The sequence below is a fragment of the Triturus cristatus genome, chromosome 3_2, assembly GCF_964204655.1.
Source record: "Triturus cristatus chromosome 3_2, aTriCri1.1, whole genome shotgun sequence".
Lineage (NCBI taxonomy): Eukaryota > Metazoa > Chordata > Amphibia > Caudata > Salamandridae > Triturus > Triturus cristatus.
The window spans coordinates 167,186,171-167,199,703 of NC_140584.1; the positions used below are offsets into that span (position 1 = coordinate 167,186,171).

Genomic DNA, 13,533 nt, shown 5'->3' on the forward strand with positions numbered 1-13,533 from the left:
TTTTGTAAGCATTTTATTTACTATTCACTCTGCCTGTTTGTACAATACATATAAACATGTATCTGAAACCTGTGGTGCTTTTGAAAGAACTCTAATATGGTGCTGCATGGGACATCACCTATTCCAAGGTGCAGCGCTATCACAAAGACAAGACCTTTTAGCAGTCTAGAGGCAGTAGTGGTAGGAGGATGGTGTGAAGACAAAGAATGGGACTCCAGCTGGTGAGCAGGAGGCATCAAAGTCCAGCTTAAAACTGCAGGAATTGGAGTGCAGAAAATAGGTATTAGGGAAGCCCATAGTGTAGCTACAGCAGCAATGGTGGCAAGGCATGAGGGAAGTAGGCACAAACTTCCACACAGACATTGTGGGCATGGGAGTGGCAGATCTTGGCATCCAGTAACCATGAGAATAAAAGGACAAAGAGAAGGTGCCAAGGAGCATACCGTATAAGTATAACAACCTGGACGTAGGTCGGCAATATACTGTAAGAGCAGGCACTGAGTGAGTGCAGAACTGCGTACACCATAAGTATAGTCAGAAACAGAGAGTGTAATGCGCCATTCATGGAAAAGAAAGAAACCGTTGAAATGCTACTAACCTTACATAGGACAGAAAAAGTTGGCCCATTTTGACAGACGAGGAATGAAACCTGATTAAGTGCTGTACAGCATACCTTGAGTTTTGTTTAAATCTGTTTATTGTATTTTCGTGAAACAATATTTTAATACCGTGTACATTTCACAACTCTGCAGCTCTGACATACACAGTACCTGATATCAAAAGTGAGTATAATACTTTGTCATCAGAATAACATGGCATCGGTACATATGTGGGACACCCTTCAGCTACTGGGGTGTCATAATGACTCTGGGGTGCCAGCTTTTGAGAGTGCGAAAGTGAACAGCTAATGCTGTGAACGAATTGTGTGGGGGACGTTGATGGCGATAATGTGATAGGGCCAACGGGACGCACCTCCCCACCCCCACGGCATGTTGTAGCATTCAGCTATCATGTTTACCGTTCTGCCAGGAGCGACCCAAACTAAATGGAGTGGAGGTGGCAAACGTGGCTGCTACCTATTGTAGAGAAGTGGATGGCTGTACCAGCTACACGGTAAATGTGCGTTGCGAGGTAGGTCGCAGGTAAGTGTTCTGTGGTGTGCGCCCTGTGATTCGTGATTGCGCCAGTAGGGGGAATACGCTCCCGTGGAAAGCACACTTGCCGCTGCCGTATGTCAGAGCTGTTAAGTGGTGAAGGAACCGGAACTGTACAGCATACCTTGAGAAAAGGGATAATAAGGGAGAGGCCCCCCACACGCTTCATCTTCAGTCTTTACCACCACCACCACATAGAAACTGCTGCTCGGGAAATCCTTTTTCTGCAAGGGCATAATATAGAGAGAGAATGTGAAAGAGAAATGAACATGGGCAACAATGTCAAGAGTTTTTTAATGTTTTGTAGGGAACATCCTAGGATGTGCACGTGGTACGACAGAGCCCATGACGTAGGCGAACAAAGAAGGGTCAAGCATCGCATGACAGGTATCATGACCTGGATAAGCATGGCAAAGCGTTTTACACGACCCGGCTGACAACAGCAGAATAGATCTCATGGCAGAGAAGACAGACACAGGACAGATCCCCATGACATGGATCAGCACAAGAGGACAGATTGCAATACTGGAACAAGCATAGCAAAACAGACCACATCAGATGAAGAAGCATGGAAAGGCACATAGCATGATATAGACGAGCACAAGCGGTCACATCCTATGGCATAGAATTACATGAGACAAGCTAGCATGGCAGAACAGATACCAGGGCTTGGTCGAGAACAGCAGGAGAGCTCACAGAACTCAGATGAATATGGCCAGTACCTGGACGGTAATGGCTGCTTTCTTGGTCATCGTCTGGTACATGCCGATGAACTCCACGTTGTTATCCAAATCATACACTGGACACTAGACGAGGGTAAGAGGAGACGTTTGGGGCATTTTTGATTAACATTTAGCAAAAATGCACATTACAGAAGCCTATACAGTATCTAATAGTGTAAACAGCACACAAAAACATAATAGGAGTTTAACCACATACTAGGTTCACGCATTTTAACAGTACTGGCAGCTACACATAGACCGTGACCAACGTGAGCATGCTCAAGTGGTAGTTATATGGACAGACTGAGGGCCAGAGTAGGGTGAGAGCCAGATGCATGGGTGGAAGTGGTCAGGTACAAGTGGGGTACAGGATACACAAAATGCCCTAGGTTTAGGGGGCTGTGAGAGAATGCTATTGCAGATGGTGCTAGACAGATGCAGCATCAAATATGTGCTCATGGGTGGTGGCAGATACATCACTTAGGGCTAACTCCACATGAACTTGCGAGGCGAATACTCGATCTCAAATTGTTTACAGTTTATGTTAAGCAAAAATATACTGATTTTCTTTATTGATGTGACTGCAGTGTGACTCAGCATCTGGCACGCTTAATGACCCCCTGGTGGAAACATTCACTGTTCTCCTACTAGCTGTGTATGAACGGTGATGTAATGTTTTCTCCATTATCCTTTATTCCATAGTTTATTAAGAAGTTTAAGCATAACAGAAAATGAAAATCTAATAAAGCGATACTAAAAAAATGTGAATACGCCCATCCATCATATTTCTTTACTCACCAGGATGTCCTGGATGGAGATGACGGAGCAGGGAAAGGCAGATGTGGACGTTACTTTCACAATCACAGAGTCTACATCATCTGGAAACTGGTACCGCAGATACTAAAAGAGAAAGACCACAGATGAGACTCTCACAATCGTCTTCAAATGGACAATACAGGCAAGTAGGCCACAGAACAATCCATAACACATTACTGTCTTAAACTTCACCCTAATTCAGGGGAAGCTCATTGTAGAGTTATTTTCCATTTACACAGGTAAAATGCCTTGAAATTTGACAAGTAAAATGCCAAATCGCTGGTTGGCCATACGGTGATCAATATTCTTGAAGGGACTCAGGGTTTCTGAAATCTTGTTAACTAACCTTGCCGAAAAAATATATTGTGGTTGTGGAGAAGAAGCATATTGAAAAGTAACAAAAAGTGACCAGTGGGTATGTTTGCCTGTCAAAAGCCATTGGGTGATTTTCTGAGAAAGGAATTATTAAAGGGTTAAATGTATTACGTGTGCAATTTAGCTTATTATTCCTTAATGTCAAGTGTCCTTCATTAGATGCAGTGTGTCCGACTGAACATATGGTTTCTCCACATTAACCTGCTGGCAAAACTCCTGTATAAATCAGGTGCCATGTGCATTGCCCCTCTTACATCAACTCACTTCATCTTCGGGCACTATTTTGTGAGAAAAAGTCAACCAATTAAGGATGCTAAGGATATCTTCTGAGGACTACAGGCAAATCATTTCCTATCAGTTCAGTGGAAGAATTCTATTTCTAGGGTTGCATGAACACACCGAATTAGGGTGTAGTGTTCAAGGGTTTATGTCCACCTGTAGTAATAATAGCTTAGTGTCTCTCTCAGTTCATGTTTTCCCCATTTCTACCTTTTTGCTCATTTCCCGTATTTGCGAAAATTTCAAATGTTTAGAAACAGCCAAATCACCTGTATTTATTGTTATAGAAAACTAATTATCCACAGCGACATGAATTAAGCAAGGCCACCTAGACTAGATCAGCATATGCGGAAACAGCAGTGCTGGAGAGACTTTCTAGAACTGCAATTATATAACAAACACACTTATTTAGCAGCATAGAAGCTCTATAAAGCTGCGCATGCAAACACTTTGGTATTTGCAATTCTTTATTTCCATGGTGAGAAGTCTATAAACGATTAAGGGACAAATGCACAAAGCTTTTTTAATGTTGCAAATGGCCAGATTAGCGGGATTGGGCAATTTAAGAGCACAAAAAATGTTTTTTACACAATGCCCAAAAGGGAAACTGAGATTTGGTAACTAGTTACCGAATCACAATTTGTGTTTGCTACTAAATATTGCTCTGGTATTTGGAAAGGGTGTACCTTTCAAATAACAAATCGGTATAATATGTCTTAATAACATGTTACCACCAGTTTTAACCCATTCGCAAAGGGGAAGGGTGAGACATTTCCCCTATGAGAATGTTCAAGAAATAGTTTTTAATAGCAGGCCGTGGTCTCACGGACCACTGCCTACGCTTAACGAATAGAATTGCAAAGTTTAATTCTCTCTATTTAAACACATCCCGTTTTCCCTCAAGGAAAACAGGCTGCATTTTAAGAAAAAGTTTGCTTTATTAAAAAGCTGTCAAAGACATGGTGGTCTGCTGATCTCAGCAGGCCACTTTCCCTGTGAGGCCTGCGATTCCTAATGGGTTGCAAATCGCGACCTACATCTTTAATATGTATGAGGTAGGTCTATTTGCGGCCCAGTAGAAATCACTAATGAAACTCACAAGAGTTTCATACATTCGGAATACTGATTTTCTTTTAAGTTCCAAAAGATAAGTTTATTGAGCATACAAAGGAAAAGGAAACATCACTACATTACATATATCAAAAAGCAGAAATCACACAGAAGAAAAATAACAATGATAACACCATGCAGAGTATATTTTGGCAAAGAAAAACTTGGAAATTTTTACGGGAAGCAAGCTATAATACAAGGCTGAAAACAGCAATTAATACAAAGCTAGAACATATTAGACAAAAGGAGATATGGCGTTATTTGGAAAATTAACAATAGGAAGAAGTTCAAGGAGGCTGGGTAACTTCCTGTGTAAAAGGGTAAGGAGCATAAGACTTTTTTGCCCTATCATCCAAAAATTGCGTAATGGGGGAACCATAGTAGTAAACGTTTCTCAGAAAGGGATATAGGAAACACTAAAGTTGTGTCCAATCTATGATTGTGGCAAACAGAATACCACCAAGCTAGGTATGAAAGTTTGGAAGCATCCTTCCAATTTTTCGTTATCTGTTGAAAGGCCGCTGCAGCAAAAGGTCAATAATTTGGGTGTATGCAAACTTTGTGTTCCAACCAGTGGAGAGACTACCAAGAAAGATATTAGCAGATGAGAGGGGAATTCTGGTGTGAAATATAAATATAATGTTGATTTGTGACCCAAGTTCTTGCCAAAAATTGAGTACATAAGGACAAGTGAAAAGTACATGTTTTAAATCAGCATGGCCCATATGGCACGTCCAGCAAGTGTCCAGAGGGTCAGTGGAAAACTTATGTAATTGAGTTGGTGTTAAAAGAAGTCTATTATATATAAAAAAAAGGGTTTGAGTGGCACTTGCCGATCTGGAAGATTTTCTAATTGCGATTTAGAGAGCATTCCTAATGACTGCACATCTACCCATAAGTTCCTAGTGCGACTAGGTTTAAATTTGGTGTTTGATGTGGCACCAACATGTTGCCTTGCCACCTCTAGGCAGTGCTGGGGTTGCCCTTTATGTACAGTGGCAGAGAATGAGCTCTCCAGAAGACTGTGGGCTCTATCAAGGGAGGCCATTCCCTTACGAAAAGTGGCTTAGTCCAGATGTATTCTTCCATGTAGTACTGTTCCTCAAGGAACAGAGAAATCTTTGAACACACTTACTCCGATAAGAAAATTAGATTACTTCCAACATTTGCTAAACAGTGAAATTATACGATTCTTACATTATGACTAGCATGAACATACTATCTTACAGCTACGTCAAAGCACTGCAAAATTAATACAAAAAAAACTCAAACAGAAAACACAGTTGCAAGGTTTCATTGTCAATATTACTGACTTGAGGCTGAGAAGGTGTGGCATTGAAGCTGACTGCTTGTCTCGTCCTATAGGGAAAAAAAAGACAGCTGTTAAATATCTCGAGCAAAGTCCAGGTAAATATTACAGGGGTGACAAACAAGTCGTGTACATTACACGTCAGCACTGCTGTGAAAGTTTTTTTTGGCTGCTTGACAAATTAAGAGCTTATCAAACCATGTTACTCACAAATAATTTATAGTGTGCTCCAAGTGTCTCAGCTCATGCAATTCAATTGGTACTTCTAGGATGCTACAACCCACTATATAGTAGGTATAATACAGAGAGGCTTAAGAACAGCCTAGTATAAGTATCGCATAGGGAAGAACACAGAAAGGAGAGTCTTCACTCGACATTCAAAAAGCTGACGGTTCTGAGTTCTGCAAACTCTAACTGCAGGTCCTGCAGAAAGTCGTGATCCAATGGTGCAGTTGTTAACCTTCCTTTTGCAAACAACTTCACATAGGCTTCATTTGTGCTGGCACCTATATGTTTTTCTCCTTACAGAAGTCTTGCTTTTCTCATAACTGCACACTACAGCCTTAAACAGTGTATCTTGTTGTCTTAAGTGTAAAAATGTAGAATATCTCCCTACTACAATTTAGGTATATTGGCATTGAAGGAAAAATTAAATGCCTGTCTAGTAGGAAAGTATTTAATGGAATAAAATAATCTGATGTATGCCGTTTCCAACTGACGCAATAAAAAATAATAGAAAAAACAAGTTCATAGCATTGTAGTGCATAGGTATACCGGTTATGGCTTACAATGGTTGGCTCAAATCCTGCTAAAAATCATCAGTGATAAAACCAATGGACAGACTTTAACCCGTTGGCCTGCTCACCTCAATATAAAGTTATCCACCCGGGAGACACTGAGCTGGTACGAGGCGTTCTTCATCGACAAGGTTGACACATCCACGTAGAACACTTGCAACTCCGACATGTTCTTGGTCTGTGGTTGGCACAGGGTGCGACCAACATCCTGGTACATGTATTTCCTCTGATACCTAGAGCGACAAAAGAGGCTTGATGCAGGCACAGAAGGAAAGCGCCACTGACATATGGCCTCAACATTTCAGTCTCTTAAAGCAATCAACCACAGCTCATTAAGCACACTTAGAACGTTCACATATTCTCCTCAGCACCCCTCTCTGCAGTCACTTATTGTACTGGTTTCAGTTCTTGACAAGTGAGGAGAATGGGGGACAGAAATGAGGAGCACAAACAGTCTAGGATGAGCATCCATACTTACAAGCCCCTGAGGACGAGTGGCACTTGAAAGGACACAACCGCCTCCTTCTGCCGCACCACAAACAGCACCGGGCTCTCCTTCTGCTCCAGGGACACGTTCACCGAAACCCGAACACCCTCAGTCTGCACAGAACACAATCACACAGGTGACGTTAGGCATTGACAGGAATAAAGAGTTGCAGTGATGGGAGTCAGTGTGAATACATGTTTAAGTTAGGGAGCATACCATGAATTAAGGAGTAACAGTCAGTAGGCAAAGCACAAATTTGTGTCAGAGAGAGAGGAAGGTAACAAAGAGAGGGCGCAAAGCAAGAGTGGTGAAGCTAGAAAAGGCAACAATGTCAACTGTACGGCCAGGAGTCATGGGGGTGGTCACCTGCGGGGAAAGGATGAAATACAGGGACAGATTTTACAAACAAATTACGATGTCAGATAGAGAGAGAGAGAACAACACATGAATTATGGGGTCACGGACGTGATAAAAAACACATATACATGAGGCTAGATTCACAGAGAGACTAGGCAGAGGAGAAATTATAGAGTTAAAGGTGGATGGAAATGCTGCAGAGATTGAGTGGGCCCAGCCCATACACAATATGGAATTTAATATGGTCAGCGATGAATCTTGAAGTATAAACCAATGGAAACTCTGAGGAGAGTTTTCTAGTCGTACCCTCGGAAGTCAAAGCGGACAACGTAAACCTTACCAGCAATGCATGTTCCAACTCATACAAATTTCTTGCAAATGTTCTCGGCCTCCCATTTTTAATTCTCATCTACCCCTTATAGCACTCCGCACTCACTAAACTCTAACCTTCTCCACTCCCTCCGCCCCAACTATTTCTAGCTCCAATCTTACCCCTTCAGTACTCTGCTTCCAAACAACTATGTGCTTCCCCCTCGAGCTTTCTTCTACTCTTTCCACCCTGCCTTCTGCACTCCCCAGCTCTCTATTACTCCCACAACTTTCAGCTCGACCGACACCTCCTCCTATTTTAGACAACATAGTTCAGTGTGTTCAGTCTGCGGGCCACTGGTTCAAATGTCACTCTTTTGAGTTCGATAAACTTAGTAATACCAAATTGAGTGATAACCTTTGTTTGGTACAACACTAAGCCTCAGCAATGACTCTACAGCAGTAAAATTTGCATATAAACTAAAGTTATTATTTCCACCTATCGGACACTCGTGCCAAATCAACCTTTTCTGTTGTGCAACATTCCTCGATGCTGCTCCACTTGCTCTCATATATAGAGGAACATTGCACAGGCCTTAATCACCATTCCACAGAGACATGCTGTCCCAGTGCTGCTCCTTATTGTAGATCTTGCTCATGCAGGTTGGCAGATTATGACGTTTTTATACAAAGTCATGTGGGTGATAAACATATCTAATTGTATCAGACACGTTTTTAAGGCTAATGCAATTTAAGGTAAAAGCTGGAAGACTTCCCTAGATAGTTTTGAACCACGATCAGCGCTGCACTCTGTTCCATCCTCAACACCTCCCTCAAAACAGCCACCTTCCCAAAAAGCTGGAAACACGCTAAAAATCACTGCCCTCCTCAACAAGCATTGACATAGCCAATAGGTGTCAGTTTGGGACCTTATATGAGATTAACCAGAGGTTTTGGCTTGGACTTTGTTTTTAAGCTATGTAGTAGAGCAGTGTGGCTGCTGTGCAGCATGTTGAAAAGGTATATTGAACAAGAATAGCCACATTCCTGGAGGAGCAAAAAAGATCAACCGACGGAGAGCAGGTCAGAGAAGAGACGGCGAGGGGGACACAGAAAGGCAGGTACGGGACAGTGAGAGAGCAAACGTGACAGTCAGCCACACAGACAGAGAGGCTACTGGAGAGATGTAGAGAAAGGAGATTCTCGCACAGTCACCTGGAGTGAGAAAGAGACAGATAGTCAGGAGGTAAATAAGAAGCCAGGGGGGAGAAAGAAAGAGACAGACAGACAGAGAATGTAGAATGAAAGAGAAAAATAAAGCGCCGCCGAGATAGAGCACCATACATCCGTGAGGTGAAAGAGGGTGGGAAGAACTGAGAGAGACAAAGAAAGTGCAGCGGCAGAGGTACAGAAAAAGAAAAGAGCTAAAGAGAGTGCCAGATATTTGCATAGCGCTATTTCTATTCACATGCCCTTGGGGAGCTGGATACCCAGAAAATGGGAAATAGGTTATGGGGGGGGAGGTGGGAGGGGGGGGGAGACAAGAGTAATATGCTGGCTGTGATAACAAGTAACTATGGAATGATATGCTCTTGAAGCCACAAGATTTGAAACCACAAACAGGGACATTGGCTTCACATCTATAGCTCTTAATATGACTGCGCCAACATAATCATCCTTCCACAATCTGACCACAGCCAGAACCTAAAGGGAGCTCAGCTCACAGGAGGCACTGGAATTATACGATTCTATGGCTGCAGAGTTTCTCACATAATTATGGATTTGCCGCAAAATATATTATCTGCAGCATAATCTCGAGATATTAAATAAACATTGTTTGTAGCTCAAACAGTTCTAAAGTTAATAAAACCATGGCAACATGTGTTTGCACGCAGCAGAGGGCTCTTTGCAAAGGTTAACTGGGTATTCAGTTGCTGATTTCTGTATTTGTTTGTTAAACTAGCTGGTACTAGTGATGTGAAATCGTTGCACAGACAGTATTAACATGTGTCATGTGTAAAAAAGACAAAATATTAAAGTAATACTATTAAAATATGTCGCATTATGCCGCATGTTTTGCCTTTTTTTGTAGGATAATTTAGCGTTCTACTGCTGCTTAATTCCAGGAACCCTGACTATAGAAATGAAAACAACAAAGAAACAGCAGGAAGAAAAGGAACTACTGTTAGGGAAAGCAAATTGAGGTAAAATGTGAACAGGGACGGCATCTTTGACAATAGTAATGGATCTACAGAGTCATTGTATAGAAGGAGATCTGCCTTGCTTCTTGCCTCTAAATACTGATGCGGTCAGCTATGAGAGTCCGTTTTCAGCTAGTGAAGCCCTGATGAGCACACACCAGAGTAGGCTTTTGTTTATGTGCAGGGATGTCTCTCAGCCATAGAAGTCGGAGTCCTCGTGTGGTTGTAAAATAAAATCAAGCACCGCTTCGGAAGGCATCCTATCTCAGCAGGAATGGCTCACACCTGTGCAGCTGGAGTTAGTCCAACCCATAGCACTGCTTTGCAATGATAGTTTACATTATTTGAGCAAATAAAAGTTCCTTTTTAGGCAGGAATCTCACATGGCAAATCCCTTAATCTCCCTTTGGGTGCATGTAAAGCGCTCGGACACCTTCGGGTTAAGTTTGTGGTATAAAACTGCGACAGTAAATTTGGATCGACTAAAAACACAAGCAGTTGTTTAAAATCTGCTTTCTTCACAAATATGTTTTTAATATGCCGAATAATCTGCATTCTATCTGCTAGGCAGTGGGCCTTTTAAACCAAATTTGTGTTCAAAGCAGTTTTTAAACAAGCGCTTGTGTTTACAGCCGATCTTGGTTTGCAAGCAACTAACGAGAATCAGCTGAAAACACAAGCGTGTGCAAAGTGAACGAGGATCGACTGAAAACAGAAGTGCTAGTTAAAAACTTCTTTCTACACAAATCAGATTTAATGCAGATTTCAAGCTTCACACGGAACTAAACTATAGTTAAGCAGCATGGCAAGAGTACATCCGGTGGGGATACTGGAGTTAACAAGACATCACTTGAGCAGACTGGCGTGAACTAAGAAAGAAACCCAAAAACAAGCATTGGCCGCGTAACGCTGGAAGCTTGTAATAAGAGAAGCTGACGAGGAGGGAGTGGGAGAAGGGAGAGGGTAGGGCAGGGGATTCACACGCTGTAAGGCTTAATGAGCCATTACAGAAACCCAGATGGCATCTGTGCACGTTCACGCGCGTGGACACTCACACTTGAGGCCAGCAAAAGCATGTGGGTACCACTTTGAAAACCCACTTACTAAATGTCTCGCAGAGCAGCGCATGCGCTGGCTCAGGCGAGACCTAAAAATGTATGTTGCCAAAGAATGAAGGATGAAATATAATGAAAAATCAGCATGTCCAAGGAACCATGGGGTTTCTATTTTACATAGAAGGTCTTCTTGCAAAACATATGTGCACCTTTCTAGCCAGGACATGGCTTTATGAACTAATTAATGCTCTATTTATTTAGTTAGCCATCAAAGTAATCGAAGTAATACATCTTTTTCATTCCTCCCACCACTGCAGGTCTGAGAAACATTATCGGAGTGATCGTTTACATATCTGCCAACAATACGAGTGAGCCAGCGGGCAAGTCTCATGATGAAAAGAAAAGCCATTACTCGTATGGTAGTCTTTTTACTTCGGAGGGCTATCATTCATACTGGCAGAGATGATCGGGGTCTTGGCTGTCAACATCTATATCGAAAAAAACAGGGAGGCCCATTGAAAATCTCGCACGGAACTTATCAAAAACCCGTCTGCCATTTTGCGACTACCCAGCTACCGTTTCAGGTACCGCCAGCGCTCCCGCTCTCGGTCAACCGAGCCCTCCCAGTCCCGGGACACATCGCCAGTGGGAGTGAAGGGGGTCCCATCAACTGACATCTCCATGTACACCTTGTCCAGGGATCCCTCCAAGGCAAATGTCAGCAGCCTGTTCAACACAGAGTGGACAGATCACAGCTTCCTGCAGCTTCACAACTGCTTCCCCAAGGAGTCTGGGGTCACCGTGACCGTCACTGGCTCAGCATCCAAAACGGGCACGCTGGGCAAGGATGGCTCCAACACCAACACGCTAAACAGGAAAACCACGCCTGTGCAGGGAGTGGGCACGCCCAGCGGGTGTTTGTGTGTGAGTGAGCGTGTGTGGAAGTGTGTGTCTTGGCGAGTGTTGTGGGATGAGGTATTAGCCATTATTGCCATGAAGCAACATGAGGAAGATTCTAGAAATGTTTTCCTTCACAAAGTATGAACGTTCGCAGAGACAGATCAGGAAACTGGAACTGGGGGACGGAGAGAGGAAAATGAAATAGTAATAGATTGCATATAAAGAACAGAGAAAATGTATGTTTAAGAACACTGAAAAGAGGCAGTGCAAGAAAAGAAAACTAAGACATGAAAGGAAAAAAGCATTGTAAGAAAATATATGAAAATATAAGCAAGGAGAAAAAAGTAAGGGATGATTTAAGCAAAGAAAGAAAGAATGAAGAAATAAGGCCAGGAGAGAGGAAGGATGGAAACAAGGAAAGAGGTGAATGTGGGAAGAAAGATAGGAAGGAAGTAGGGAAAATAATATTTTTACAAAGGTAAGAGGTTTCTTTCTGAAACATAAGCATATCCCAGCTTTGTTGGGTAGTTAGATGAAAGCTGCTTGCTGGGTTGCTGTTAGATCCCAGAATGTCGTGGCTCAGATACAGGGCTTTAGATGAAGGAACCAATCCCTGAAACTCTACCCCACAGTGCTGAGCGGGGGTTGAGCTTATCCTGCAGGCCTAGTGACAACAAAGTGCAAGGTTCCTTGTGCCAAGTCACTGATTGATGCCAAACAGCTATTAGGAGATGCTGAACTTCATTGGCTGAGGCGAGGCAACCAGGGGTCTATAATGAACTAATGCCAGTCAATAGAGGGCTTATTCAGACAGTCAGGGCCTGGTGTTGAGCAGTTATGGGAGGATGCCTGACAGTCATGATGTAATGCTAGGCTATTCTTGACTGATGCTGGGTAGCCATTGGCTGATTCTAACAGCTGCTTGATGTGTGCTGGGCAGTCATGCACTGATGTTGGCAGTCACAGGCTTATGATGGACAGATACCAGGCAGTCACAGACTTATATAGGGAAGCCAGGGTCTGATGTTTGGCTCAATGAGCTGGTGAAAATATTTATGGTCCAATGCGGACGTCAGATACTGAGCAGTCTTGGGCTCATTCTAGGCGTTAATTGCTGTCTGTTGTCGAGCCACTATAGACATATAGATCGGCAACCGGATGATGCCCTGAAGTCACAGGTTGATACTGTGCAGTCATTGGTTAATGTCAGACAGGCACATCCTAATACCAGGCCATCATTGGCTGAGGCCGGACATCGGCAGCCTGAGGGAGAGCAGTCATTGGTTATTGTTAAGCAGTCACATCCTAATGCCTGGGCATCACTGGCTGAGGCCGGGTATTCACAGCCTGACGGTGAGTAGTCATTGGATTATTTGTAATAGTGGCAGATGCTAGGAAGTAATTTGCTATTGTGAACAGTAATAAGCCGCCGAAGCACGTTCGTGGTAGAGGTGTTGAAGAGGCAAATATGTTTTTGTGAGAACTTCCCAGTTTCTGCGCGTAGTTGGCAACAGACCTTTCATGTGGGGTTTCATGTGCCATTCCGAGATTCACACCCCTTTTAAGTAGTTATGATAAAAAAAGATCGCCAACCTCCATCCAACTTCAAAGAGAAACCGGTGAGCTTGTCAGTTTGTGAGGAATTCTTTTTACAAAAAGGCA

General features: G+C 42.9%; 1 protein-coding gene and 1 pseudogene across 4 annotated transcripts in view; one reads left to right on the top strand and one right to left on the bottom strand.

The window, feature by feature from the left end:
- SIDT2 (SID1 transmembrane family member 2) overlaps positions 1-13,533 on the bottom strand; it is a 230,618-nt gene that overhangs the window by 156,783 nt on the left and 60,302 nt on the right. For all 4 annotated transcript variants that reach the window (XM_085647455.1, XM_085647453.1, XM_085647454.1 and 1 more), the window contains exons 2-7: positions 7,041-7,162; positions 6,631-6,795; positions 5,770-5,815; positions 2,675-2,776; positions 1,877-1,960; positions 1,279-1,378 (exon numbers count right to left, since the gene is read on the bottom strand). In XM_085647455.1, coding sequence (XP_085503581.1) covers positions 1,279-1,378; positions 1,877-1,960; positions 2,675-2,776; positions 5,770-5,815; positions 6,631-6,795; positions 7,041-7,162 — 619 coding nt within the window. The remainder of the gene's footprint in view (positions 1-1,278; positions 1,379-1,876; positions 1,961-2,674; positions 2,777-5,769; positions 5,816-6,630; positions 6,796-7,040; positions 7,163-13,533) is intronic.
- Positions 11,267-12,015, top strand: LOC146856965 (voltage-dependent calcium channel gamma-8 subunit pseudogene; annotated as a pseudogene).